The sequence below is a fragment of the Phanerochaete carnosa genome, assembly GCF_000300595.1.
Source record: "Phanerochaete carnosa HHB-10118-sp unplaced genomic scaffold PHACAscaffold_5, whole genome shotgun sequence".
In the NCBI taxonomy this organism is placed as follows: Eukaryota; Fungi; Basidiomycota; class Agaricomycetes; order Polyporales; family Phanerochaetaceae; genus Phanerochaete; species Phanerochaete carnosa.
The window spans coordinates 1,860,633-1,887,307 of record NW_006767632.1 but is presented as its reverse complement, the minus strand read 5'-3'; the positions used below and the strand labels follow the sequence as shown (position 1 = coordinate 1,887,307).

The 26,675-nt window shown below is 53.9% G+C and overlaps 8 protein-coding genes across 8 annotated transcripts in view; 6 read left to right on the top strand and 2 right to left on the bottom strand.

Annotated features, from left to right (window-relative positions):
* Positions 1 to 112: 112 nt before the first annotated feature.
* On the top strand, positions 113 to 3,991 carry PHACADRAFT_95175 (uncharacterized protein; the record flags this gene model as incomplete). Its single annotated transcript, XM_007395823.1, has 17 exons — positions 113 to 285; positions 339 to 429; positions 480 to 917; positions 987 to 1,289; positions 1,338 to 1,457; positions 1,516 to 1,792; positions 1,880 to 2,142; positions 2,203 to 2,300; positions 2,397 to 2,691; positions 2,746 to 2,782; positions 2,836 to 2,965; positions 3,015 to 3,165; positions 3,216 to 3,282; positions 3,333 to 3,602; positions 3,666 to 3,689; positions 3,745 to 3,902; positions 3,962 to 3,991. 17 exons carry the CDS (start codon positions 113 to 115, stop codon positions 3,989 to 3,991), a joined length of 2,925 nt encoding a protein of 974 aa, XP_007395885.1.
* On the bottom strand, positions 3,956 to 6,080 carry PHACADRAFT_209078 (glycosyltransferase family 15 protein). The gene is made up of 14 exons (XM_007395822.1): positions 5,951 to 6,080; positions 5,649 to 5,895; positions 5,521 to 5,596; positions 5,331 to 5,470; positions 5,269 to 5,278; positions 5,186 to 5,216; positions 5,083 to 5,135; positions 4,999 to 5,035; positions 4,907 to 4,943; positions 4,790 to 4,852; positions 4,641 to 4,733; positions 4,473 to 4,585; positions 4,353 to 4,434; positions 3,956 to 4,303 (listed from the first exon to the last, which is right to left on the bottom strand). Exons 1-14 carry the CDS (start codon positions 5,993 to 5,995, stop codon positions 4,170 to 4,172), a joined length of 1,161 nt encoding a protein of 386 aa, XP_007395884.1. The 5' UTR covers positions 5,996 to 6,080; the 3' UTR covers positions 3,956 to 4,169.
* A 347-nt stretch (positions 6,081 to 6,427) lies between these two features.
* On the top strand, positions 6,428 to 9,405 carry PHACADRAFT_173707 (uncharacterized protein; the record flags this gene model as incomplete). Its single annotated transcript, XM_007395821.1, has 2 exons — positions 6,428 to 6,709; positions 6,764 to 9,405. Exon 2 carries the CDS (start codon positions 6,775 to 6,777, stop codon positions 9,403 to 9,405), a length of 2,631 nt encoding a protein of 876 aa, XP_007395883.1. The 5' UTR covers positions 6,428 to 6,709; positions 6,764 to 6,774.
* A 303-nt stretch (positions 9,406 to 9,708) lies between these two features.
* PHACADRAFT_256273 (uncharacterized protein) lies at positions 9,709 to 10,668 on the top strand. Its single transcript, XM_007395820.1, has one exon. The coding sequence runs from the start codon at positions 9,762 to 9,764 to the stop codon at positions 10,581 to 10,583; it is 822 nt and encodes a 273-aa protein (XP_007395882.1). The 5' UTR covers positions 9,709 to 9,761; the 3' UTR covers positions 10,584 to 10,668.
* A 555-nt stretch (positions 10,669 to 11,223) lies between these two features.
* Positions 11,224 to 16,118, top strand: PHACADRAFT_173705 (uncharacterized protein; the record flags this gene model as incomplete). The annotated part of the gene is made up of 5 exons (XM_007395819.1): positions 11,224 to 11,252; positions 11,346 to 13,774; positions 13,825 to 13,869; positions 13,918 to 14,069; positions 14,130 to 16,118. The coding sequence occupies 5 exons, from the start codon at positions 11,224 to 11,226 to the stop codon at positions 14,976 to 14,978; spliced, it is 3,504 nt and encodes a 1,167-aa protein (XP_007395881.1). The 3' UTR covers positions 14,979 to 16,118.
* Positions 16,119 to 16,267: 149 nt separating this feature from the next.
* On the top strand, positions 16,268 to 20,237 carry PHACADRAFT_173702 (uncharacterized protein). The gene is made up of 16 exons (XM_007395818.1): positions 16,268 to 16,405; positions 16,458 to 16,517; positions 16,575 to 16,613; positions 16,667 to 16,741; positions 16,797 to 16,999; positions 17,048 to 17,289; positions 17,356 to 17,472; positions 17,524 to 17,602; positions 17,655 to 17,780; positions 17,838 to 17,949; positions 18,002 to 18,043; positions 18,101 to 18,137; positions 18,196 to 18,233; positions 18,287 to 18,317; positions 18,370 to 18,435; positions 18,486 to 20,237. Exons 1-16 carry the CDS (start codon positions 16,322 to 16,324, stop codon positions 18,524 to 18,526), a joined length of 1,392 nt encoding a protein of 463 aa, XP_007395880.1. The 5' UTR covers positions 16,268 to 16,321; the 3' UTR covers positions 18,527 to 20,237.
* A 276-nt stretch (positions 20,238 to 20,513) lies between these two features.
* PHACADRAFT_121127 (uncharacterized protein) lies at positions 20,514 to 23,455 on the top strand. The gene is made up of 8 exons (XM_007395817.1): positions 20,514 to 20,713; positions 20,770 to 21,280; positions 21,336 to 21,532; positions 21,599 to 22,455; positions 22,512 to 22,613; positions 22,668 to 22,923; positions 22,977 to 23,058; positions 23,125 to 23,455. Exons 1-8 carry the CDS (start codon positions 20,690 to 20,692, stop codon positions 23,211 to 23,213), a joined length of 2,118 nt encoding a protein of 705 aa, XP_007395879.1. The 5' UTR covers positions 20,514 to 20,689; the 3' UTR covers positions 23,214 to 23,455.
* A 115-nt stretch (positions 23,456 to 23,570) lies between these two features.
* The window catches only part of PHACADRAFT_161565 (uncharacterized protein), a gene marked incomplete at both ends in the record, with an annotated part of 4,807 nt that continues 1,702 nt past the window's right edge, over positions 23,571 to 26,675 (bottom strand). The window contains 5 exons of the mRNA XM_007395816.1: positions 23,571 to 24,437; positions 24,497 to 24,648; positions 24,704 to 24,748; positions 24,802 to 24,917; positions 24,950 to 26,142. Coding sequence (XP_007395878.1) covers positions 23,571 to 24,437; positions 24,497 to 24,648; positions 24,704 to 24,748; positions 24,802 to 24,917; positions 24,950 to 26,142 — 2,373 coding nt within the window. The remainder of the gene's footprint in view (positions 24,438 to 24,496; positions 24,649 to 24,703; positions 24,749 to 24,801; positions 24,918 to 24,949; positions 26,143 to 26,675) is intronic.

Here is a 26,675-nt window from a genome sequence, read left to right as displayed (position 1 = left end):
GCGTCTGGGACCGTGACCGGCTTTCACGCTGCTCCCGCTTTGAACCCTCACGGCGTGGGCATAGTCCCCCGCGCAACCGTCTACTGGATGAGATACCCCTCGACGAAGTGACATGTCTCATGCCTTGCTATTACGCCTTTTTCTCTCGCCTTCCTTTTTTTCCGTCCATGTTGCACTCCAATATCTTAGGATTTATGCGGACAACATTGGAATCACGTACTACCTCACGCGGAGGTTGAGGGAACTAGACACAAGTGAACTGCGTGAAGTGTGGGGTTTTATATGGTGAGACACACAGGGTCAGATCATTCTGTGGATCTTCAATTCACGCAAGTTAGTCATTTACTGGTCACTAGACCTTCCAAGTCGAGAGCACTAGAATGCTTCGTGGTAGAAATATCTCAGAAGTCCACACATATAGCCATGTTGGTGCGTTCTACGGATATCTACATTTATATCTGTTCACCTTATAGTGGCAGACGCTATGGTTCATGCATGCCCATCTCAAAGATCTCGCAGTGTCGCGTTATGATTCAGAGTCCTTCCACATATGCCAGCGCGTCCTGAACCAATGTCACGAAACAATTTACGGAGACCTACCTGCGTCCGGAACTCCGTATTCATCGCTCGATCTACCGACACTTCCTGGCTTCCTTCGCAAGAAAGTGAAACCACATATCGAGCCCGCGCTAGTCGGCATGGGCTTGATTCTGGTCGCTGCACCGGCAATGCCCGCACTTACTGGCATTATGGGCGAGGTAGCGATCGAGCAAGGTCGCTTGGACGATCAAGGCGAGGATCTCCGAAGTTTGGACAACCCAGATGGTATTGTCCGGACGAAGTCCGACCGTTCGACAACTTCGCAGGACGAGAAAGACGAAGATGATCTCACGGACCCCGAGGACGAGAGTAGGAGAGTGAAACAAGCTCTTGAGGAGCCTCGCGGAGGGCAAGCACCCGTTAGCGCCGCGCGGCTCGGTGGACAGTCCCATAGGGGCGGTATGGCCGTGCGAAGGCAGACCATCGCTGTGCAGACTAGCCCTGCTTTGCCTCTACATATTAGGGATCCTAGGAAGTCAAGGCTTTCTGAAGATCCGTTTGGTCAAAATGATCCGCCTCCATCTGTCATCGTCCCTTCTCCCTCCCCGTTCCAATCCACCCCAACTTTCTCTCAGTCTAGACATCTGCGACGCAACGGAAACAGCATAACTTCGGCCGACATACTGCTACGAAAATACGATCCAGAGGCACAGAAGTTCCTTTTACGGACACATTTCTGTCGCTCAGAGGTAGTAGCCCTTACTCTTCTAACTAAACATGCTCACACTGAGCTATAGATTCAATTTTTGCTGGCCCTCGAAAATATCTGCAATCGGCTACTTGTTGTACCGAAGCCTGCCCGCGTCAGTGCTCTCAGAGCTGAGCTCACTGGTTTAAACCACATGCTGCCCGCTGAGGTGAATGTTTTTCATGTTGTGTATCGTGAACCCGGCTAAACGAGCTATGACGACACAGGTGTGCATGCCTATGTGGTGCTCTTCTTCTGACAAGCCCGACACAACAGCTGGAATAGCGGAGCCACATCACCGAATAGTGCGCATACCCCCTGGCGAGAGTGTCGTTCTCAACTCTGCAGAGCGAGCGCCGTACTTGCTCTTGATCGAGATACTCCATGGTGATCTCGATTTCGATCCATTCAAGCGGAACAACAAGGAGGTCCTCAAGAAGATCGTAGTCAAGGAGAATGAGCGGAAGGGTGCCTCGCGAGATCTCATCACATTCAATGGGGCAGGTCCTGTGATCTCCCAAGGCCCTGTCCGCAGTTTGGATTCCGAGAGGACAGACGAAGACATTGAAGTTGACACCACGAACCTCACAGAGGGCGGCTCGGCGGATGTTCCCAGTGTCCTTTCGCCGATTAGCCCGTCAGATGCTCCTGAAGATGAAGAGGAGATCGATTTAGTCGAGCAGCTGTACGGGTCCAATAACTCTCTGCGCGCTCGCTCGATAGACCTGTCGGAATCGATAGTACTTCCGCCTGCGCCAAAGAACAAGGAACTCGACAACTTGACGTGGTCATCTATGCCAGCGATACCGCTTCTTGTAGGCGCAGCGCCACGAAGAGCCGTGCCTTCGCAAACAGTGTCTTCCTCGACTGTACAGAGAAGCTCATCTGGAGACGCGGACTCATTCCCATCGGAGACGGCACGTGTCTTGTCTTTAGACGAGTATTCGGAACGCATGAGGACCGCGGCAGTCATGCTTGCCCAGCTGAATGCAAATCTAGTGCGAGAGCCCGTGTCTATACCCGGGACTCCTATGCCAGAGTCCGCATCTCCACTACGTTGGCTCCCCGGCTCGAACTGGCTCACAGTCACCCCGCCTCCATCCGACAGCCAGAACCCCGGCGAGTCCAGTATCCCTGTGCATCCTTCCAATGCATCGATGCGCATGAAACTCCAGCCTGCCGAGGCTGCCGCCATTCGAAATCGCATCATGAACGAAATGCTGGCTCTTGAAGAGGAGCGGATGGAGCGTATGCGCGAGAATCGTGTGGGAGAGGGCACGCTTAGGATCGGTGATGTCGGTGGAAGCATGAAGACGGCGGAAGACGAGGGTATCATTCGGCGCGAGCTTAGCAAGGCTGACCCGTCTGCAGTTGTTGTCGGAGAGTCTTGGGCAGCGAAGAAGGTTTGTGCTGAGTTCAGCGCATTGATAAAACGGTGCTGATGTGCTTCATTTCAGAGTCGAATACGACACGCCTCTCCATATGGTCATTTAGGTAGTACATCCGCTATCTATCTACGGGATGCTTATACTGAAGAGGTTTTCCAGCGAGTTGGGACTGTGTGTCAGTCATTGTCAAAACAGGCGGTGACCTACGACAGGAACAGCTTGCAGTGCAACTAATTCAGGAGTTTGAAAACATCTGGAAGGACGAGAATTGCGCCTGCTGGGTGCGATAGTACGTCGCCTCCTGTCTTTGCAAATGATCCATGCTTATAAGATGACAGCTTTAGGATCTTAATCACAGGCAACAACTCCGGATTGATTGAGACCATTACGGACGCTGTCTCCATCCACTCTATCAAAAAGGCAGAGTACGCTCGCCGACTGGCAAGCGGTCGGTTAGGCCACGTAACGTTGTTCGACCACTTCAAGAGCGTGAGATTTTTTGGAAGTTGGGGTTCTGACGCTTCGCTGACATCCGAAAGGCCTACGGTGACCCAGTGTCCGCAAAATTTGTCCGAGCGCAGCGGAATTTTGCTAAGTCACTAGCGGGTCAGGCCATACCTCTACAATGGCTCCTGCATTTGCTGACCATTTTCCAGGCTACTCGGTCGTCACGTATCTCCTCCAAATCAAAGACCGGCATAACGGAAATATCCTCGTTGATCGGGGCGGTCACCTCATCCACATCGACTTCGGCTTCATGTTGTCGAACTCACCGGGGAATATTGGCTTTGAAGCTGCGCCGTTCAAGCTGCCGCTGGAGTACATAGAGGTCCTTGGCGGTATTGATGGTGAGGCTTACAAAGAATTCAAGCGATTGTTCAAGGAGGGATTCGAAGCTGCGAGGAAGCACTGCGATCGGATCGTCAGTGAGTAGTTTATTGTTAGCCGTAGAATTGCAGTATGCCAATGTGACTTTTATTATTATTTAGCTTTGGTCGAACTCATGCAGAAGGGTGAGCACAGAGCGCGGGGCTTTGTGCTGTTACGTATGCTGAACTGGTTCTCTAGACTCGACGCTTCCGTGCTTCGCTGCACTCGGCGAGCAAACAGCACAGCAGCTGCGGGACCGCTTCCAACAGGGCCTCACACAGTCGGCAGTCGAGGAGCATGTCCAGCGTTTGATTGATACCTCTGTTGGGTCTAACTGGACTAGGCTGTACGATTCAGTGAGTGTCCTAGAAATACCGCGCGTTGTCCGTCGGCAAAGCTCACGCAAATCCTCCAGTATCAATATTATTCACAGTCTATTTTATGATATCATTACGATTGATAACAAGAACAGTACTGTGACGAAAGTCTACGAGATGGAAGAAATTCACACATACGAGGAAATTGCTATATGATCCATTCCGGCAATCAACACAGGGAGAACTTAAATATTGAGCAGAAAAACAGATGTGTTACACGCTGTGGCGCGCTCGAAGCGCCGACGTTTAGAACAGCTTGTCGTAGCGTGCAAGGCACGAGTACCACTCGTAGTCGAAGTTGTCCTTAGGGTTGCACCAGCATTTGCCCTTCTTGTGGAGATCGCCTTGTGGGCAATGCTGGAAGGGGTTGTGGCGATAGCCTGAGGATGTAATCAGCATCGATACTAATTGTCTTGGTGAGACGCGTACCGATATCGTTGAAGAAATGAATTTGCTCCTTCTTGGCGAGCAAGGCGGCACCAATACTGTGTACTGGTGCGTCACCCCATCGCTGTAAACATTTGTAAGATATCAGGGCATGGGGGTGACATAGGAACTTGCCTCATAGTAGAAGCCACCCTTTGAGTCTAGGTGCTCGAAAAACTTCATGTACGCCTCGCCTCGCCAGAAGTCGAGGTCGCCGAGTTCGAAATTACTCCAGACTAGGGCAGACATGTAAGCTGGAGGCCGAGACTACGTATATCTGAAAATACGCACAGTGGCAGCGGTTGTAAGTCTCGCCGCCGTTGTCCGAGACGAAGCCCATAGCATTGCCCTCCTCGATGAGGTCAGGGTTCTCACTAATGAAATCTGGGTAATGGCAAGGTGAGCTTTGAGACACAGTAAGAGTGAGAAATGGCACTTACCCTTCACTGCGTCCCACAAGGTCGGAATAGTTGCCTCGTATTCGTAAAGAGAGATAGTAAAGCCTGGGCATCAACATTAACGACATGCTTTGAGGTTGATGACTGGTGAGTACATACCGTAAACTTTGTTCTGGTCCTGCATGATCAAGAAGGGCTTCGTCGACGCTGATTAGCTTTGTGTTATAAGGCTCAACTGGCTAACCACTTACATCATAGTCCAGATCGCAGAAGTAAGTGACATCCGGCCTGTGGGGCGTTCAGGATAAGGGTATGTGAAGGTGGATGCTGCTCACTCAATACGCCAGTAGTATTTGTAGTTCTGGAGGAGTTCGTGACGGAAGAAGAACTGGAGAGCAAAGTGAGAAGCAAGAACATAGATGCTAAAGACACACTTACACCTGAGTTGTAGCGACACATATTGCGGTACCTGTAGGTTAGTCAGTTTCGCAATTCGCTTCGCAGGTGCGCCTGTAGCTTACGGTACACTGCCTGACAGTCCACTTTAACAGAACGTATATTGCTGATAAGAAGGCATGCTTACCTCCATAGATAACCTGGTTCTTGACCATCTGCTCACGTGCAGCAGTCGCTTTCGCTTCGTCGATCGAGTCCGGCTGGTACCAGTGGTCCCGAGGGATCAGTCCGAATTGGACGGGGGCATCTGTGAGCTCGAGGATACGCCTAGCAGCATGTCTGAGTCGAGTTCTGCGAGAGGCACTGTATGCACGTACTCCTTGAACTCGTCCGAAAATGGTTCCTCGTTCAGGAAGACGTAAGGGTACTGAAACTTTTTGTTGAAGCGGTCCTCTATGAAGGCTTCAGTTACAGGATTTATGTACAGAGAATTGGGATGGCACACCCATTTGCTTCATGCTCATCATGACACCGTTCAGGTCACCGTTACGAGCCAGCAGAACGAAGGTAGCGTTCGCACGTCGTGCCGAGGGAGGGAGAGCGACATCAGCGGGATGGCGGTACTCTTCCGGCACGCCATCCATGTACGGTGGACGACCCGTCGAGCCCTTGATTTGATTAGAAATACGAGATATTGACGTTGCACGACCATAGTCCTCGTGCGAGAAGCTGAGGATGAAGTGCAGACTGATCTGTAGGTGTACAAAGTCATGACGCCCAGTCGCGGCCGTGGGACGTAGCACGCACAATGATGCCTAGCACTAGTAGGACATATCGCATTGGCGTCATCATCTTGCCAGCGGGGGTCCTCGTATGAGGATGTCGGAGGCTCTCAGGGCGTGGCAGTGAGCGTTTGGGAGAAGGAGCGTTGGCACGCAAATCTCGCCCGCAGCCGTGGAGACCTGAATCTGCCGCTGAAAGCTTTGACCACTTGACCTTTGACGACCACTGTCCTCGCACTTCTTTCCAGACCTCTTTCAGTCTGCTAACCACAAGCAAACCCTCGTCTTTGTAGTGCAAATCTGTCCGCTATGCCTGTGCTGTTCTCTCAGTCTTCCCCTTGCAGTGCACAGCTGCTCCTCGCAGGGTCCAAAAATAGACTACACGGCATTAGTGACATCTCTCACTCCCCCGCTGATGCCCATTGGGAACGGCACCAATAGCCCGCGCGCACGTCTTCAGTTTGCCAACTCTCGCCTGGTCCCACCGCTCGCCGTCCGTCTCTTTGGGTGGCTTCGGCCTCTCCTGGATTTGCCGTCGTTCAAAGACCCTTTTGAGCAGCTTTTCGCATGACGAGGAGCGTCCCCCTTTGAATTCGACGCTGATCATGGGAATGCAACTTCCAGACGTACACACCAATACAAGTCGGGCTTCCTGCTGTCAGTGATTTCTGTGATAAGCCCGGCGTGTGGCACGTCCAGCTCGGGGATGCGACGTGCGTTGCGGCAGGCTCTGCTAGCTACACGCAACTTCAGCACTTAGCCTCCGAGTCGCCGTCAGCGAGTGGTACGCGATTCGTGATCTTTGTCCTGCTGTGTACTTAGCAATAGCGCGCGGTAGGCTATAGGTACATGGAAGTCCAAATCTTGAGCATCTGTCCCAGTGCAAGTGTTCACGATGTGAAGCACGCAATTGCGGACGTTCTACACGTACCCGACTTCCAGCAGGACGGGTCCCCTCCCATAAATTTCGAGGTCTTCTTTTACCCGGCGAAGAGTGAGGAACTGTGCCGTACAGGAGTGCTCACACTCCCCAGTCATGACATCGGTGAACAGTTCCTGCAGAGCTATGGAGGCTCACCGGCAGATATGACTATTTCAGTCGGCTGGTACGACCTTGAATTCAGGAAGAGCAACAAGGAGCCTCGGCCTGCCATCTTGAAGAAGATAACCACGACGCCATACGTTGATCCTAAGGACGAGGAAGAGCATAAGCAGCTCGAAGCAGACTTGCGCACACGCTCTGTCTCTGTCTGTGCAGTCCAGTTTGGCTGGGAATGTCGCGACAGCGTTTATTCCGTGGAATACGAAAAGTCGTGCGAGGGCTCAAGCAAATTGACATTCGATGGAGCACGCAGAGAATTTCGCGTACGGGTAACAGATGCAGAGACAAACAGTAGCGTCATCATCGTCATTCGCGCCATGCAGATAGCCTGGGCAGCGGTCCACGGGCAGTCACCCACCCAGACTGTGCTCTTCCTCGCCTTACACTGGTCGCCTACTTACGAGTTCGAGCAGGCCGACGAACCTGAACCTTCCGACTCGCGTACTAGACCGCGCAAGCCACCTCGTCAGTGCTTGACCGCTCTCGACCCCGAGCATGCCATCTACTCCATCTACACCTCCCTCGCCCTTCGCTTCGTCTGCGACGAGGAAAATGCGCTTGACAGCCTTCTTTGGCTTTGCAAGCACGCGCGTGTCAAACGTAACAAGCATATCTATCCCGTTGCTCAGCCAAAACGCAACCTCTTTGCACCTAACCTCCAAAACGATTACCGCGATTGGCTAGCCTCCCTGAAATGGGAACTTGCCTTTCAGGTTGATACTCTCGCGAGGAACAACATCATGGATCTTCAGGAGATCCTATCTCTACGCTCGCAGCTCTGCAGGATGGCCGCGGACAAGGACGCTAAATACCTGGCCTCATTCGTAAGGCATCTCGCTCGCGAGGCACGGGACCCGTCCTGGTATCGTGGTGCTGCGAACCCGAAGGATGCGTTGAAGGAACTGTTCATCCGCTGCCGGAAGGAGTTTACCCCACCGCGAGACACCCCTTCCCCAGACGACATCGCGAACGGCACCCGCCCGGAGTTTGAATGCTTTCACGCCATAGTCACCCCGTCTACCGTACGCCTTGAGGGCCCGTTCCTCGAACAGTGCAACCGCGTCATCCGAAAGTACGCGCGGAACACGTCCTGCTTCCTTCGCGTCCGTTTTGCGGACGAGGCGCGTCTTCAGTTTCGTTCTGAGCGCGAAGTAGATTGCCGTGCATTCATCCACAACCGGTTCGGCAACGTCCTCCGCCGCGGGCTAGTCATTGCAGGTCGTCACTTCCATTTTTTGGGCTATACACAGGCGTCCTTGAAGGAGCACACAGCTTGGTTTGTTCGGAGCTTTAAGCAGCCTGCGGTGACCTCGGACGGTACTTCGTGCGAGGAAACTGTCACTGCGGACACGATCATCGCCGGTCTCGGGGTTTTCGACGGCATACTGTATGACCCTGAACTCATCATGTGTCCCGCTCGGTATGGTGCTCGCCAAGCACAATGCTTCTCTTCCACTAGCGCCTCTGTCACTATTGACCTGGACGACATCGAGGTCGTCGAGGACATTGTGGACGCGGATGGAGAGCGGTCATTCACCGACGGAGTTGGTACGATCTCCCCCAACTTGGCTGCGGAGATTTGGACGCGACTTTGTGCCGCGAGTGGCAGACCGCCCAGCGAGCGAGGTCCGCGGCGCTTCCAGATTCGTATACAGGGCGCGAAGGGCATGGTCAGCGTGGACCACCTGCTTCAGGGCCGCAAGCTCTGCCTCAGGCCATCGATGATCAAATTCTATGCAGCCGATTCGAGGACGCTGGAGATTGCGGATGCATTTGTCAAGCCGAGCAAGTTCTACCTTAACAGACCCCTAGTGATGCTGCTAGAGGAACTCGATATCCTCGGCGGCTACGATTTCCTGAAGTTCTTGCAGGAATCGGTCGTAGAAAAAACGGAGGCAGCCGTTCAGTCTTTGTACGCTGCCGCAGATCTGTTCGACGACTTCAACTTGGGCCGGACGTACGACTTATCGAATGTGTTTCGAGAATTACACCATATGGGGATTGCGACTCTCGACGATACGTTCTCTCAGCAAGTCCTGTGTTTCGGAAGACATCACGTCCTACGCGATCTGAAGTACCGAGCCCGAATTCCCGTGCCGAGTGGCTGGAACTTGGTCGGTGTGGCGGATATTCATGGATGTCTGGAAGAGGGAGAGATCTTCGCCTGCGTCATTCCATATGAAGGCCAGGAGCCGATATACTTGCATGGCCCAACCTTGATTTCCCGGTCTCCTGTCATTCACCGAGGTGATGTCCAGGTCGTTCGGGCCATTGGGCCTCCGCCACCCGGATCCCCTTTCGAGATCGAGCCTCTTCATAACTCCGTCGTGTTTTCCACCAAGGGTTCGTCTGCTTTTACCATCTGCGTCAGAAGCTAGTTCTGACTTTCACTATAGGGGCACGGCCGCTACCGTCCTGCCTTGGCGGTGGTGATCTCGATGGTAATTCCTCCTCGTCTCTCTCCATTCTATCTGATACACTCTGTTCGTAGGCGATGAATATGTCTGCTCAGATCTTCCCGCCATTCTTCCGCAAGTTGTCTATGAACCTGCTGCGTATGGCAAGGCGGAGCGAAAGACGCTGAACCGCTCAAGCACTCGCCTTGATGTTGCCGACTTCCTGACCGAGTACCTATACAGCGATGTGCGCGGTCCCGCCCCTCGATCTCCGGTAGAGACAGCTGAAATTTCCTTTCCAGACCATAGGGCTCGTTTCGACCAACTGGCTCTCGCTCATGGATCAGAGTCCGCAAGGCGTCTTAGACCCCATGTCTGAGCATGAGCACAGGGAGGCTCTTGAGGTGCTCGCGGAACTGCACAGTAAAGCTACAGACTATCCCAAGACAGGCATGTCTGTCAGCATGCAAGAGATCCCGCGTAGCACTTTGGACTCGAGGCCGGACTGGAGCGCCCCTGAAGTTCAGGATGGAGACTCTAGGGTTTACTACGAGAGCAGACGGTGGATCGGCTGCTTGTATCGGGAAATCAGCCTCACCGCGCCCGACAATAGCAAGTCAGGTTCGCGAAAATCTCACAGCTTCCCCTCTATCGACAAAGTGATTGAGATCTTCGATAAAAACAAGTTCCCGACGAACGATCCAGTCGCAGAAGCCCTTCTCGTACGGATCACGCCTTATGTTGCGTCGCCATATCGCTACAGCAGAAAACGTATAGAGCCCATCTGGGACTGCTTCAGGTCCTACGTGACGTCTCTCCGCACACTCTGCACCACTTTCAGCCTTGTTCAGCGCCATGCGGCGATGCTCAGCGAAGAAGAGGTGGTAACCGATACGATTGTCGCGCAGACCAACCAGCCGCACATGCGCAAGGAGAGGATGGCGAAGATGCGGGAGCATGCCGGCCAGCTTGTCGCCCGCGCGGCGGCGCGTATGATAGATTCTGAACGGGGCGACAAGAAGGAAGTGGTGAAACGGGCCTGGGTCGCGTTTAGGGTTAGCACGATACAAGCTGAAGCGTTTGGATCTCGGAGTTTCGGGCTCCTGGCTATACGGGAGCTCCTCGAGGCTCTCAAGCAGCTTGAAGCTTCAGGGCCATGATTGTAGCATTCTGATCGCTGCTTATTCGGCGTTGTGGGAGTGGCGTGCGTCTTTCTATTGATATTCAGCAAATGGGAAGTCGCACACTAAGTGTTAACATAGTCCGTAACACTGGTACGTACCAGTGTGCGCCCCAGCTCGGCCCCTCAGGCCTCAGGCCTGCAGCTCGGGCGCTTCAGCGGCTACTGACCACTCGTTTCGCCCGCCGCAGCACCGCGGTCTCCCTCCACCGCAGAAGCCGCAGCGGCCACTTCCTGCGACTGCCCCATTTGTCTGAAGATCTGGCCAATTGGCATGCTGGAATGCATCCAACGTGGTTATTTGGGTTTGCTCTTAGACCTCGAAAGCCTCAAGGCTGGAAACTTCTCCTCAGCTGACTCCCATTTATCCGGGGATAGCATTCGAGTCTCAGGGTTGTCTTTTCAGGAACCGTTATTCCGATTCGTCTGATAAGGCCAGCTTTCGTTTCGAGGTCTGCTCGAGGTCTGCACCTCCTTCCCCCGCGGTGGCCCTCCTCCCCGTGACCATAGGCGAAACATAGTCCACCTTCTAGCTCCTCTCAAGCCTACTCGCTTTGCACCGAACCAGAAGGTATGTGCTCGCGCTGCATGGCTTGTCAGCCAACTCTAATTCATGGCAGATGGAGCTCGCAGTGTCCAACATCGATTCGTCAGTACAACCCTCTCAACTGAGGAGCGCAATATTAGCTGCTCTCCACGTGCACTGCGCACTGCCGGACCACTGTCTTCCGCTACTCTCCAGCTTCCAGCTCTCAGTACTTTCACTCTCTGATGCTTGCCAATCTCGCACGGGGGCACTCCTGTTACCCACTTACGAGATTGGCTCGTTGTTCATGAGAGAGTACTGTGGCAAGCAGCCCCGCAGAGCCATCAGGCTCGGTCTCTCGCGCACGCGCCTCGTATTCAGGTTAAAGCCACCTTCTATACTATGCACGGTGCAACCGGCTGCCTTCCCCGTTGCAGGCCCTCACAAGCAAGTTCAGTCACAGAAAGTGCAACAGACATTGTCATGTGCCGCACGAGTACAGCAAGGGCCGACGGTAGGCATTCACACCATCCAGTTCGGGTGGGAATGCCGCGATAATACCTACTCCATCGAATTTGAGAAGACTGGTCTGGCCAGAAGTCATCTCATATTCGACGAAGACCACCGGCAGTTCCGTCTCCACCTTGTGCAGTCAGAAGAAGTCTTGTCAATTGTCTTGCGCGCATCGCAAGTCGTCTGGGCCTCCATCGATCCCTCAGGAGCGGCCATGTTTTTCTCGCTGGCCTCCGCACCGACATACGAGGCGAGCGGCTCCGTTCCAGACATAACCAGAAGGGGATCCATCCAGCTGTCAGCCCTCGATTCCCAGCATGAAGAGTACACGCCCTACACGTCATACTCTCTCCGGGTTCTCTGCGGTAAATCCGCTGGGAGATACAACACTTTGCGTAGCATGTGCCAAGCAGCGCATATATCCGTTCACAGCTATGTCTACTTTATCACTCGACAGAATATTTTCTCTGTTGATGTGCGTGCACGCTACAATGCCTGGCTTGCAGCCGAGCTCTTCGATATAGCATTCCAGGTAGACGCCATAGCTCGAGCTGGTGTCATGGACCTCCAGGAACTGCTGAAACTTAAACCTCACTTGGAGAAGATGCGGTCGTCACTTGGCAGCTCCTACACTGCCGGTTTCATACGCTATCTCGGGGAAGAAGCACGGGCCACTTCCTGGTACACAGCAACAAATCCGACAGGTCCCGTCGCGGTCGATCGCCTCATCAAGTTCTACTTGCGCTGCAAGAAAACATTCAACCCTTCCATGATGCTACCATTCAGCGACGCAGAGACATTTCCTTGCTACCATGTCACGATCACGCCATCTCGGTTTATCTTGAGCGGACCGTTCCCGGAGAGAAACAACCGCGTCATGCGAAAGTACGCCTCTCACACCTCCAACTTCTTGCGAGTGGACTTTGCGGACGAGGAAGGTTTTCAATACCGGATGGACCGCGTGCTCGACAGTCGTCGGTTCGTGCGCGAGCGGTTCGGGCGTTTCCTCTCGCAGGGATTCGTTCTCGTCGATCGTCATTTCGACTTCCTGCAATGGTCACAGTCCGGGCTCAAACAGCATGCCGTCTGGTTCGTCAAGGAGTTTCAGATGTCTCACGATACCGTCACCGTTGACTCCATCATTGCTGACCTGGGCACCTTCCACGACACGCCGTACGACCCTCGGCTCATGTACTGCCCTGCGCGTCTCGGCGCCCGTCGAGCCTTAGCATTCACGACCACGGATGCTGCTGTAGAAGTGGAAGCCGAAGAAATCGTCGTAGAGCCGGATATCGAGGACGCCAATGGGAAGCGATCTTTCACGGACGGCGCAGGTTTGATCTCGGAGGAGCTGATGACAGCCGTGTGGGAGGAGCTGCGAAAGAAAAGTCGCCGATACCGGCGGGCCCACATGATGCCAGATGTCATTCAACATCGCTTCCAAGGCAGCAAGGGTACGTCGACAGTGAGCCGCCGCTTACCGGGGCGAGTCCTCGTCATAAGGCCATCGATGATCAAGTTTGAGGCGACAGGGTCCAGGATGGTGGAGGTCGCGGCCGCATTCACCAGGGCGGGTCCCTTTCGCTTGAACCGACCCCTGATCATGCTTCTCGAGGGCCTTCGAATCCGAGGCGGGTACGAGATCCTAAAGAAGCTGCAGGACGCGGTCATTCAAGAGACTAAAGACGCCGCAAACTCGCTATCGACGGCAGCCAGGCTGCTTGAACCGCACGGCTTGGGTACGGGGTTCAAGGTGTCTTCGGTATTCGCGAACCTAGCAAGGCTCGAGTTGGACAGCATGCCGGACCCCTTCTTCCACCGCGTGCTGAACGTCGCGATCTACCACATCCTTCGAGATCTCAAGTACCATGCTCGCATCCCCGTGCCCGGTGGTTACACCCTCGTGGGGGTGGCGGATCCGTACGGCTACCTCGGCGAGGGAGAGGTTTTTGCCTGTGTCACAACTTCGACCAACGCAGAGCCCATCTTCCTCGAAGGAGAGATGATGATATCTCGCTCTCCCACCGTCCACCCTGGAGATGTGCAGATTGTGCGCGCCATCGGACGGCCTCCGAAAGGCAGCGAATTCGACAAACATCCTATCATGAACGCATTAGTCTTTGCTACCATAGGTAAGTCTTCCACTCTCATGGTGTCAGTGATATTCAACCGTACTTGGTAGGAAAGCGCCCGCCTGCATCATGCTTGGGTAATGGAGATCTTGACGGTATGTTGCGGATTAGTTGACCGTGACAGCGAGCTGACGCATCGGCAGGCGATGTCTACGTGTGTACAACAAAGGAAGAGTTACTCCCAAAGCAGACTCGCGCTCCAGCTAGCTATGATGCCGCGGCGAGGAAGGAGGTTCCACATCAGAGTACGCAGCAGGATATGGCGGATTTTGTGACCGAATTTATTTGTAGCGACGTGAGTGCGATATAACTCACGAGACACTGTGCGTACTAACTTCTTTATGACTGACAACAGAACATTGGCATCATTGCCTCGCGGTGGCTCGAGCTCGCGGACAAAAGAGGTATCTTCGACCCTGGCTGCCTTCGCCTCGCGTACCTGCATAGTCTGGCTACGGACTATCCCAAGACTGGTCTGCCGGTGCCACTCGAATATCTTCCGGGAACTGATATGCGGCGAGGAAGGCCCGATTGGAGTGCACCTGAGACGGAGGGCTCTAGGCGGTTCTACCAGAGCACCCGCTACCTCGGCCGCCTTTTCCGTGAAGTCCGTCTTCCCGTGCCCCCTCACCCGCAACAGCCCAAGCAAACATACGAAGAACGGTTGGAACTGGGCAAAGTCACCGCCTTCTTCCGCGATGACAGTCGCGCTTCAATGAACGCGATCGACGCGAAGGTTCACGACTTTGTTTATCCATATATTCAAGCCGCTCCATTACGCCACCAGCAACGCATCAAGCAAGTATGGGAGTTATTCTCGGAGTACGTACCGCGCTTGCGGTCGATATGCTTATCGTGCAATCTCTACCAAAGACGCTCAGCGATGCTCACGGAGGAGGAGATTGTTGCTGGTACCATTGTCGCCCACACGAGCCAACCCGCCTTGCGCAAGGAGCGCATGTCCCAAATGCGAGAGCAGATATCCCTACTCACAGAGCACATTGCCACGCGGCTCAACGGAGACGACAACAATCCGCACGAGGTCTTAAAGCGAGCCTGGGCAGCATATAGATTACCAACACTCAGGCCAGAGTCTTTCGGATCGAAGAGCTTTCGTTTCATCGCGATCCACGAAATATTTGACGCAGTCAAACGAATCGTTGCGGAGGACTCTCAGGCGGGAGAAGGAGCCGGCGATGGTTAGAATGACCGCTAATCATCTTGTCGCCATAATCTTTACGTCTTAACGTATGATTTCGAAATATGTGTAGTGAAATGCAGTCGATTCGGAAGCCGCAGTACAAGGTGACGCGAGAAAGGATACTGCTATACCCTACTTGCGCTTCTTTACCTTCTTCGCAGACTGAACGAAGAATAAGTGTTGGTATCAGTATCAAAACACGGTCTATGAACATACCTTTGGCGTACGAGGGGTACTGGATGAAGCCGGACCGTCACCTTCCCCGTCGCTCGAAACTACGCTGCCGGCACCTGCGCTAGACGAGGAAGGGAGCTCGTCAGCTATCGGGACAGGCGTTGACGGCGTGCTTCTAACAGTCAGCGCAGGGGATGCGGGTGCCGGCATGGGTGACCGTGGCGCGGAGCCAGGATTCGGATTCGGCACTTGGACTAGGTTGAGTTTGGCCTTGACACCGTACTTTTGCTCTGAGAACCGGATAATGCATTAGATCGCTGAGTAGATAGCCGGGACAGAAGGTTCACCTTTCTCGGCTTTCATAGACTCGATCGAGTCAAAGATAACCTTCATCTTCTCATTATGAAGTACTTCAGTTGCTGTCTGGTAGATGATTTGCCCCCAGCCCTCAACGAAGGTGTTCGCCTCCGCCGCCGTCTCGAGGACTTCAGCCTCAAGTTCTTTCTCCGCGGCAAGAAGGCTGTTCCACAGTTCGTCACCTATTGAGCCTTTTTGAAGCAAGTTCTGAAGGGCGGGCTTGTCATCACGTAGGCGCATGATCCGACTGACATTTGTCACGGCGCGACGGACTAGCGCAGCTTTCAGTAGCTGGTCAGGCGTAGGAGGGTCTATCCTTTGTAACAAGGATACATAGACGTCGCGTTCGCGATGGCGGGGAAAATACGGTTCGATTACTTTCCCTGTGGCACACGATTTCAGCACCAAACACGTATTCGGCTGTAAACCTGGACGTACTGGCAGCACGCCGCTTGTAGAGTGTGCTGAAGACCCACAAGCCTCCAAAGACAATAAATACATAGAGGAGAGGGACGATGAGGGAGGCCATCGTCGCGGAGGCTCGCGGGGCTTTTGACGTCGTTGAGGTCGATGACTGGTCAAAACTGCAAGCGTGAGCTGGCACAGACGCGTCGCGTGGCAGGCATCATGACTGCACCAAATGTAGAAATCTCATCATCGGTCACACGCCGACCGTCACGGGTCTCGGCCGACATCAGCCCGGACCCCGATCTGTGAACTGGCCTAAGTCACGCGTAGCGCTGTATATAATCCAGCTGGCGAAATGCAGCCCTCCCTGAACTCTCCGTGTCGTCTTCAAGTTCACTGTCTCCACTATGCTCAGACGCAGCAGCGTAGTCGCCAGCGCATTCGCGAGAAATCTCGCTTCTGCGGGACAGAGACGTCTTGCGTCCACCAAGGTAGCCTCTTTACCCCGTATCACGCATAGCGCAACCGCGTTAACGTTCACAGACGATCAGGGAGGTACTCGAGGAGGTCGTCCCTGCCAAGAGGGCTCAGCTACAAGCTCTGGTATGTCCTGACGGTCTTGGGCTCGTGAATGAAGCTTACATCACGTACAACGCGTAGAAAGCTGAACACGGGCAAGCTGTCCTGGGCGATGTCAAGGTACTCATTGGACGCGTGTAGTTGCTAAACTACGGTGTTAACGCGAGACGCAGGTTGAGCACCTCCTTGGAGGCATGCGCGGTCTAAAGGCCATGCTGTGGGATGCGTCTGTTCTGGATCCGAACGAGGTGACTGTGGTGGACTTACGCGTGGGCATACTTTGAGTTAACTCCGCACCTATAGGGTATTCGCTTCCACGGGTTGAGCATTCCAGACTGCCAGAAGGCCCTCCCTCCGGCTCCGGGCGGAAAGGAGATTATCGCCGAAAGTATGCTCTGGTTGCTTCTGACAGGCAAAGTGCCCACCGAAGCCGAGACGCGTCAGCTGTCCAAGGAACTCGCGGAGAGAGGACAGCTTCCAAAGCATGTTGAGAAATTGCTCGATGAGTACGTGACTGTGCATCATTTGAATCACATGTGCTGAATATCTGCTAGGCTTCCTGCGAGCTTGCATCCTATGACGCAGTTGGGCATGGGTGTCGCTGCATTGAACCACGATAGCGCGTTTGCATCAGCTTACGAGCGGGGGATTAAGAAGACTGAATACTGGACATATGCTCTGGAAGACTCCATCAACCTCATCGCGAAACTTCCCGCCATTGCCGCTCGTATCTACCGGAATGCGTACAAGCCTGGTACCCCCATTGCTGGCGTTGACAAAGATTTGGATCTTGTCGGTAAGCACCCCGCGTACCTTTTAGCTGCTCGGTTGCGTGCAATGCTGAGCTATTTCCCTCCACCAGGCAACTACGCCAATATGCTAGGCTTTGGTGATAACCATAACCTTACTGAATACCTCCGTCTCTATATCGCTCTCCATGGTGATCACGAGGGTGGTAATGCATCCGCGCACACCGCTCGTAAGTCTTTTTTCGACGAGTCATGAAATCAGACGGCTCAGTATGATATAGATTTGATCGGCTCGACTCTGGCGGATCCTTTCATCGCCTATGCAGGCGCGTTGTATGCCCTTGCTGGGCCTCTCCACGGGTGCGTGAGCCAAGATTGAATATTCTACCGGCTCGTACTAAGAAATACCCAGTTTGGCAAACCAGGAAGTGCTGCGCTGGCAGCTCAACATGCGCAAGGAACTCGGCGATAACCTCACGCATGATCATATCAAGGAGTTCCTGTGGAAGACCCTGAAGGGCGGACAAGTTGTCCCGGGGTGCGGATACAGTCACCGTTTGTCTGCTTTGTGACACTGACCGTGATTGTGGCGCAGATACGGCCACGGTGTCTTGCGCAATCCGGATCCGCGCTTCACAGCTCTGTTGCAATTCTGCGAGACCCGTCCGGAATTGCTCGCTGACCCAGTCATTCAGATGGTCAAGAAGGTGGCGTGTGGGTGTTATTGATGGTCAATACGCGAGCTGACAGTGTTTTTAGACCTCAGAGGTTGCGCCGACTGTGCTCAGGGAACACGGCAAGGCAAGCTGTCTTTCTTGAAAACCCGAGGTATACACTGACAATCATTCGTCCCTCTAGTCGAAGAACCCACATCCGAATGTCGACGCTGCATCTGGTAAGTCAACGTGTCGCTCATTGAACGCCCGGGACGCTTACTCGAGGCGTTCCTGCAGGCTGCGTCTTGTACCACTACGGCATCACCCAGTTTAAGGTACTGTTCACTGGTCCTCTCGGCAACAGCCACCGCTAACCTGTGTCGCCTAGTACTATACGGTCATCTTCGGTGTTTCAAGAGGTCAGCAGCACAAGTCACACGACTTCAGTAACATGCTGACGTATTGTTTTAGCTCTCGGTGCTCTCACGCAGATCGTCTGGGCGAGAGCTCTCGGCCTCCCAATTGAACGTCCGAAATGTGGGTACTTTCAGCCTTTGTATTGGCATCATTCGCTCACCTCATCGCAGCGCTTTCTATGGACGCTATTGAGAAGCAGATCAAGCAGTAGTCGTCATTTATCAAGCTACCGGACTCGTGTTGGTGCAAACAGTACCAATGAAATCGGGGGTTTCAGATGTTTTATTCAAAGTATACATAGGACTTGAAGCTGTCGATGTACCGAGGTACAACCCGAAACAAACGACTTATATAACGTTGGCACAAAGCAGTTGCGCTTTGAGACGGGTGGCGAATGAAATGGGAAGCGAATGACCGGTCATGCTAGGACGCCATGGCAATACGTGGGTGTCAAGACAACAAAAGGATCAGAAGTCCGCCAGAATGTTTGAAGATTACAAGGATACCGATACCAAGAAACGCCATCCCAGCTGGAAAGCAAGAACTTGTGAATCTGTGAATATTAATGTCCCAGAAAGAGGTGCAAGTGATCAGAAAACCCGAGAGTAAAAGAGATGGGACCAGGTAAGGGAAGCGAGGCAGATACTTAGAATCGGTTGCCGGGCTGAGGCGGGGGGCCGCCGCGACCAGGTCCCGGGTAGCCGCCGTGCGGGGGTGGCGGTCCTCCAGGGCCAGGACGGGGACCAGGATAGCCTTGGCCTGGGCCAGGCACTGGGTATCCTTGAGGCAGTGGGGCGCCGTATCCTGGAGCGGGACGGGGCCCACCATTGGGGTATCCTTGGGGTGGTATGCCCTGCAGGGGCATAGGACCGCCGCGCCCGCCGGGCGGGGAAATCGACATCCCCTGTGGCGGCATCCCTTGAGGTGGTGACATCGGACCCCCACGGCCAACAGGTGGCACCGAACCTGCGCGCATAGGCTGCTGCGGTCCTGGCGGTGGCGCAGCACCAGGATCGCGAAGCGAGATAGGTGTACGGCCGTTTGGTACACCTGGAGGAACCTGAGAGCCTGAAGCTCCTGGGGTGGGAGGGTTCTTGTCCGCTGCTTTGATAATCTCGTCGCTGAGATGGGATAGTGTTAGCATTGATTAAGACGCTTGAACACATATCACTTACTCGAGCAAGTTCAAAGCGGCACAAAGTACCACCCATTCGACACAGTCTTCGTTGCCTTCACCAAGCGTCTGCCAGACCGCCTTCTCCTCGGGAGTCTTGCCAGTGATGCTGATTCGAGTTCCACCACCATTTGGTCCTGGAGGATTCTTTTGGATTTTGCCAAATTCGATACGCTTGGGAGGTATGTTATGTCCAGCATATGCAAAATAGAACATGCTCCAGAATGCAGCGTTAGGATTAGGTTTCGAGATCTGGAAGAGCGGAAGATCTGCGGAGTCTGCAGAGGGCAAGGAAAGCTTATAGATCGGGGACAGGACGCCTGTATTGGTTATCGACCATTTCAGGTTGCGTGAGGCCTCGCAGCGGACAACGCGTGAGCTGGAAGAGGAATGGCCAGGGTCCGATGCCGTCGCTTTGCCTGGTCCTGCATTACCTCGTGGCGGGAAGAGCTTTGCGACACACAGATCGCCTTGCGGAGATGGTGTTAGAAGATAGTTCTCGGTGTTCTGGGTCATCTTGTGAGTGGGGGGAAATGCTTGACGTCGAGCATCGGACTCACGTAGTTGGTATGCAGGTACGAATACAAGATATTGGAAGGTTGGCCTGTGCACAAGGTAGGTGACCGCGTTATACCAGGCACACGAGCAGTGCATACCATGGGGTGTGACAATCAACGTTGGCAGGTGGTTGGGTATTGGTGGGTGTGTCGGCGACGTGTATACGGTATAAATAGCTAACGCGCAGGGCAGAAGTCAGGACATGGTTCAAGGCGGGAGAGGAGAGGGGGAAATACCAGCCATTCCACCGTGGAACAAGATATGTTGTGAGGAACGAGTGCGATGGTTGGGGTAGGGAAGAGGCGGAGAGAACGATAAATTAGAGCAAGGCGAGGACGCTGTGTGCCGGTTGCTGTTGCCCAAAAGCGCGCAGCAGTGTTCGCGGACATGCTCCGGCGCCCATTGTCACGCATCACGCGCGTTGCCGGACGTTGCCGGCGGTTGCCTCATCCGTCACGGTCGAGTCACGGACATGTCACGCTTCGTGACTGACTGGCTGGACATGCTCCTCATCGATTCTTGGTAGACTTCTGGTGGCCGCAACAACCTGGCCGCAACAACTCTCGCGCTCGCGCTCGCTCTTCTTATCCATACCACCACTGGGCACGTAAGGCTGTATCCCGTCTTGTCTTCTCACCCGACATGAAGGGACTCAAGAAGACTCTGGTCAATACTCTCCGCTTGTTCGACCACCAGAACGCGCTTCTAACACTGTCTCACAGCTCAGAAGTTCCAAATCTCAGGAGTCGTCCTCGTCAAAAACAAAGGAAGCAAAAGCTGCCGCCGCCGCCGCTGCTGCTCCGCCTCCCCCGCCCCCAAATTCTGCGAAGCCCTTGCCGCAGCCGTCGTCAGCTGTAGCCAGTCTCAGCCATCTTGCCAACAACAGCAGCAACCACTCATTGACATCGTCCAACGGGTCGATCAGCTCGACACGTGCTGCATCATCCAACGTTAATACTGGGGCCGTGCCCCAGCGTGGTTACAGTGCGCCGGATAGAGCTGCGCCAGCACCACCGATAGTCGTAGTCAGCCCAGACACATCTGTAGAGCCCATCGAGCGAACTTCGTTAGATGGCGGTCCCAACACCCCCCCTAGGGCGGGTACGCTTAACCGGTTGAGGACAGGGCCCAAGGACACTATTCCTATCGTTGGCAAACCGCCGCGGAAGCAGCGAAGCAGCCGGTTTGTGATTACAGAGAAAGTCGAGATAGAGAAGCTTGCGCCGTTTATGGGTACGTGGTATGACTTGACCACGTCTTGCAGCAGCTAAAGCATGTACTCGCTCAGAAACGCCACCTGCCGAGCGACCACAACTCTTCGTCAAGAAGCTGCACCAGTGCGCGGTGCTGTTCGACTTCAACGACACCAACTCCGAGCTTAAAGGCAAGCAAATCAAGACCCAGACCCTGCACGAGCTGCTAGAATATATCACCACGCAGCGAGGTGCGATAACAGAAAACATATACCCAGAGGTTGTCAAGATGGTCAGTTCCCTCCGTTTCTTGACCGTGGAAAGCGTAGCACTGAGTAGCGCCCGCGTCGTCCGACAGTTTGCAACAAACCTCTTCCGTTCGATACCCCCTCCTGTCAATCCCACTGGCGACGCATACGACCCTGAAGAAGACGAGCCTGTTCTTGAGCTTGCTTGGCCGCATCTCAAGATTGTGTACGAGTTCTTCCTCCGTTTTGTAGAAAGCCCGGACTTCAACACCAATGTCGCCAAGCGATACATCGACCAGAACTTCGTTCTCAACCTCCTCGAGCTGTTCGACTCCGAAGATCCGCGGGAGCGGGACTTCCTCAAGACAACGCTTCATCGGATATATGGCAAGTTCCTCAACCTCCGTGCACCTATCCGTAGAAGCATCAACAACGTTTTCTTCCACTTCATCTACGAGACTGAGCGGCATAATGGAATTGCGGAACTCCTGGAAATCCTTGGATCCATTATCAACGGTTTCGCTCTGCCCCTGAAGGAGGAGCACAAGACCTTCCTCATGCGCGTGTTGATCCCTCTTCATAAAGTGAAGAGCTTGTCGATGTACCACCCACAACTCGCATATTGCGTTGTACAGTTCTTGGAGAAAGACGCAGCGCTGGCTGAGGAGGTCGTTCTCGGACTGCTCAAGTTCTGGCCGAAAGTCAACTCGCCAAAGGAAGTCATGTTCCTGAGCGAGATGGAGGAGGTGCTTGACGTTATCGACCCTGCCGAGTTCCAAAAGATCCAGGTCTCATTATTCCAACAACTTGCGCGGTGTATCAACAGTCAACACTTCCAAGTCGCGGAGCGAGCGCTGCTGTATTGGAACAACGAGTATATCGTCAACCTCATGAGTGATAACCTCAATGTTATCCTCCCGATTGTATTCCCGGCCTTGTACACAAACTCAAGGTCACACTGGAACCGGTAACTAAAATCGTTCGCTTCGTAAGGGCTCGCATCTCACTATCATCACTGTCCAGCACAATCCACGCCATGGTCTACAACGCTCTGAAGCTGTTCATGGAGATCAATCCTGATCTCTTTGACGCTGCAATGCAGCAATATAAGCAGCGCAAGCTCGAGTGCGTTAAACTGCTGCACGATCGTTAGCACATATCATTGACTTTGAGTTTCAGAGAGCGTCAACATGCTGTTGACCGGTATGAGCAATGGCAGAAGTTGCGGCAGAAGGCGGCACAGAATGCGCATGGCAAGCTGCCGGAAGGCTTCTTGGAGGACGAACCTTCCCCTCCACCGCCACCAGTCGACGAGAACGATATCCTCGATATCTCGATTGACCTCAACGCCGTCTCACTTGACGCCGAGGTACCCTTAGGAGAGCTGGATGAGAGCGGAATCGAAAGGGTTCCGGTGGCTGATCTGGGGATGGACGTGAGTATGGACTCTTCGTCTAACGCACTGTGCGATGGTTGAGGCTTGTACAGCGGCCATTCCCCGAGGTAGGGGGGCTTGAACATTCCCCTGGTGGTATGAATCTACACTCGCGGCGGAAGAGTGCTCTTCCAGGTGCGGACGGTGTTCGTAGTTGGGTTCACCGTATTGCTGACAGGATGCACGTCCTCTCTGCATCAGTCGATCCGACCGTACTTCGAGACCTCCAGGACCACCGAAGTCTGGATGATGCTGGCCTCCACTCAGGGTTGCCGCAGGACGGCTCGTGAGCAGTCCATGGACATGCTGTCGGATATGGCGCAGTGTACAGTTTTTCCATGTGCATATCTCACGTGGGCTTCGTGTTCATTTCTCATATATCCCAACGATGACTCTTCTCATCCCGTGAATCGGCCTTTTAGCGTTCATATTAGCCAACCAGACCTCAAACGCGTACTAAACATTCGTCATATGCACATGTGCTCTCCCATTACTTGTTTATCCACCCTTCCTCTTCAGGATAATTATTCTTGCCGGGCAGGTCACCATCACACTGAGATATAGAGTGAGCGCAGAGTGAGCGGCGTTGTGGCTGTATTTATGTTACAAGTCCGATGCGACCCCGGGATACTCGTTCTTCATTCCCGCTATACCGCTGCACAGAACTTCTCCCTTTCCCCCATGGCCACAATCCATTTTATGGCGTCGAATACCTCGTGCATCGCAACCAGACCGAAGCTGCGAAACCCAAACGCATGTGGTTGCAGGGTGCTTAACCTGTAGGCCAGCCATGCACGAGTTAGTGCCTCGTTCTTGCCGCCATCTCCCTCTTTGGGGCCGACAATACGGGCAGCGATACGGCTGACAAGGAAAGATGACTGCTCGCGCATCTGAGACACCGCCTCTTTCCGGACACGCGGCTGGCTGGACTGGGCAACGATCGTGCCAGCGACAACCTCCTCCTCGCTCAGCCGCGCCGCCCGCCTATGAGATATGTTGAAGGAGACGCATATCTGGCGCAGGGTCCGCGCGTAGTCCTGAAGAATGGAGCAAATCTCTGTGATGGCGATATCGCTATGGTTCAGTACGTCCGGCATAGAAATGAACTGCGAGGTGCGATTGTACATGACGCGCTCCAGGACATCCCTTGGCTTGAAGCTGACACGGAATATCGCAATGGTGTCCGCGGTGTTCAAATGTACATCAAATGCATTTGCAGGCGGCGGCTGGGCGCGCGGGACGGGAAGCTGGACCTCGCGGTAGAGACGACCAATGGACCGCTGGCTTTGGTAGAAGAGACCGAGCCTGTCCTGGATCTCCGGGGCACTCCAGTCTGGCTTCATGGTCGGCAAGGCGTATCTGGGAACTTTCCTCATGGACACCGGATTACCGGTCTTAGGGTAATCGGCTGCGTCGCTGTGCAACTCGGCAAGGGTCAAACAGGCCTCATCGAAAATGCCTTGGTCGCTTTGGTCTGCTTGTACTAGCCATGACGAGACGATCATTCCAATATTCTGCTGGGCAAGTCAATTAGTATTGGGAAGCCGCGAGAAGATGGTTCGAAGGGACTTGCATCGCTGTAGAAATATTCGAGAATAAAATCGGCAACGTCCCTCCGTGTGCTTGTGTGAGGAACTGTCTTTCGTTGTGCTGACGCATACTCTGCCGGCTCATATATCTCTGTAGGTAGTAGGCCCTCTAGTGTGGTAAGCATGAATACATCACCTGTGAGTGAAACGTTACACTTTCTTCAATTAAAACAGGGGAGTCAGAAGCGCACCGTCCAGATCACCACCGGAGAGGCAAGATGCCAGAGGGCGAGTGCCTAGTACATCATCACGTAAGTTTTGACATAGCGCATAAACCTATTTTTCGTACCTCTGGTAGAGAAAACGACTGTATTAGTCAACGGCTCTTCATCAAAGACAGTTCCTGGTGGCGGACGACCGATAGCGGTTGCCACCTGTACGTCACCCGGGTGGATAGTCGATGACCTCGTCATCATGGTCGGACCTTCAAGGTAGACCAGCTCTGAGCTACGCAAGCGAAGATCTCTCCCTCCTTGAGATATCCGTGGATGTCGGCTACGCCAACCAGTGAGTACCCCTTTGGAACGGGGATCCTGGCGTGATACTTCAGATCACGCAGAATGTGATATATCCCGAATTTGAGGCATTGCAGCAAAAATGGGTCTTCAATCGCTTCGCTACCGAACTTCGCCAAGTCCAAGAAGATCGACGAAAGCTTGAAGGCGGTTCCGAGGCCGTACGCTTCCCACAACGTTGCCGCTTGCCGGAAGGATCTTGTGGCTTCTTTCGTGTCCTTGATAACCGCGTCCTGCAAGGTCTTGAAAATCCCAAAACCGCCTCGAACTTTGAGGCCTTCAAGAAGCATTGTCAGCGGTCGACTCAAGTAGAGTCGTCCTGGCTTGTTGAAGGCTGAGGCAACCTCGATCGTCATGGACTCCGGTGCTTCGAACTTCTTCATCGACAGCCTCAAGCAGACGGCTCTGCCAGAGAGGTTGTGATCCACGCTGAGCATGCCTTTAAAACCCTGGAAGCGTATTTGAAATGCTCTGGGCATACATCTCCCATAACGGCGATGACGGACACTTTTCTCTTGAAGTGCCCCCCAAATATCTGCTGCAAGTTCCTGGGATACTAAGCCAATCCCATCAGTGAAAGAGCGATAGCCATTAGGGTCCATCATATCTTCTACCGGGAACACTTCTTCGACTTCTACCTCGACTGCCGCCTCCGTGGTGGTAAAAGCCTGGGCAACACGAGCACCATAGCGGGCGGGGCAGCGCATTAGCTCTAGATCCTGAGGTACGTTGCGAAAGATACCAAGCCCAGCGATGATGGAATCCACTGTCACGTGGACCTCCGTGCCGTTCTCATGCGCTGTGAAGTCTCGGACGAACCAGACTGAATGATTCTTGAGCGCAGACTGAGAATAGGCTAGAAACTTGAAGTGACGGCCCGCGATCCAGAGACCTTCAAAGAGGAGCGTCCCGAAACGCTTTCGAATGAAATCGTATCCATCGACATCTCGGTCAAAACGATACTGCAAGCGATTCTCGTCCATGAAGGAGACGCGTAGGAAGTTGGAAGTGTGGCCTGCGTACTTGCGCACAACACGATTGCATCGTTCGGGGAATGGACCTTCGAGGAGTAATCGGGAGGGTGTGACCTTCGCATGGTAGCACTCGAAGTAGAGCTGAACCCCGCCAAATTTACGGTCCCGCGCCGGATGACGTAAGCATCTGCGGGCATTCCAAAGGTGGAAGCGAGCCAGGGAAAGGCCTGGGGACGATGTCAAGGAAGCCTCGAGCGTCGGGAGGTCACAAAAATTCGTAGACACACAAATAGAGTCGTTATTAATGTGTGACAATATTTTTGTGATTTATGTCGCGCCAGGAGGTACATTGTGACGCGACCTGCACTGAAGATATCTGCACTGAGGAGGGGAAGGCACACGGTGCGCAAGGCATTGGCAAAAAAATTAAATTTTTGTTACGTACAGGTTCTATGCTGGTTCCGTGCGCTTACGGTCCCAGGGGGCGCCTATACGGTCCCCAAAGGGGGAGGTTTACGGTCGCGGGCGCCCGTCCAAATGAGGCACCGGTGCGTCTGCCGGCTACGCCGCCTAAGCGCCTTCCCGTCATCAAGGGCGCATCACCGTTTGTTCCGACGCCTATGGGACCGTAATTTGGAACCGTAAATTTGCCAGGTGGCACATCAGGTGCGAGA

Excerpts from the sequence above, each read along its gene's own strand:
- PHACADRAFT_209078 (XM_007395822.1), bottom strand. The coding sequence starts at position 5,995 with ATGATGACGCCAATGCGATATGTCCTACTAGTGCTAGGCATCATT. Across the intron at positions 5,471-5,520 it reads TTTTCGGACGAGTTCAAGGA|GCGTATCCTCGAGCTCACAG; the intron begins GTACGTGCATAC and ends ACATGCTGCTAG. Across the intron at positions 5,036-5,082 it reads AAATACTACTGGCGTATTGA|GCCGGATGTCACTTACTTCT; the intron begins GTGAGCAGCATC and ends AACGCCCCACAG.
- PHACADRAFT_256273 (XM_007395820.1), top strand. The coding sequence starts at position 9,762 with ATGGATCAGAGTCCGCAAGGCGTCTTAGACCCCATGTCTGAGCATGAG.
- PHACADRAFT_173702 (XM_007395818.1), top strand. The coding sequence starts at position 16,322 with ATGCTCAGACGCAGCAGCGTAGTCGCCAGCGCATTCGCGAGAAATCTC. Across the intron at positions 16,742-16,796 it reads CTGTTCTGGATCCGAACGAG|GGTATTCGCTTCCACGGGTT; the intron begins GTGACTGTGGTG and ends CCGCACCTATAG. Across the intron at positions 18,044-18,100 it reads TGCTCAGGGAACACGGCAAG|TCGAAGAACCCACATCCGAA; the intron begins GCAAGCTGTCTT and ends TCGTCCCTCTAG.
- PHACADRAFT_121127 (XM_007395817.1), top strand. The coding sequence starts at position 20,690 with ATGAAGGGACTCAAGAAGACTCTG. Across the intron at positions 21,533-21,598 it reads ACCCAGAGGTTGTCAAGATG|TTTGCAACAAACCTCTTCCG; the intron begins GTCAGTTCCCTC and ends GTCGTCCGACAG. Across the intron at positions 22,924-22,976 it reads TGGCTGATCTGGGGATGGAC|CGGCCATTCCCCGAGGTAGG; the intron begins GTGAGTATGGAC and ends AGGCTTGTACAG.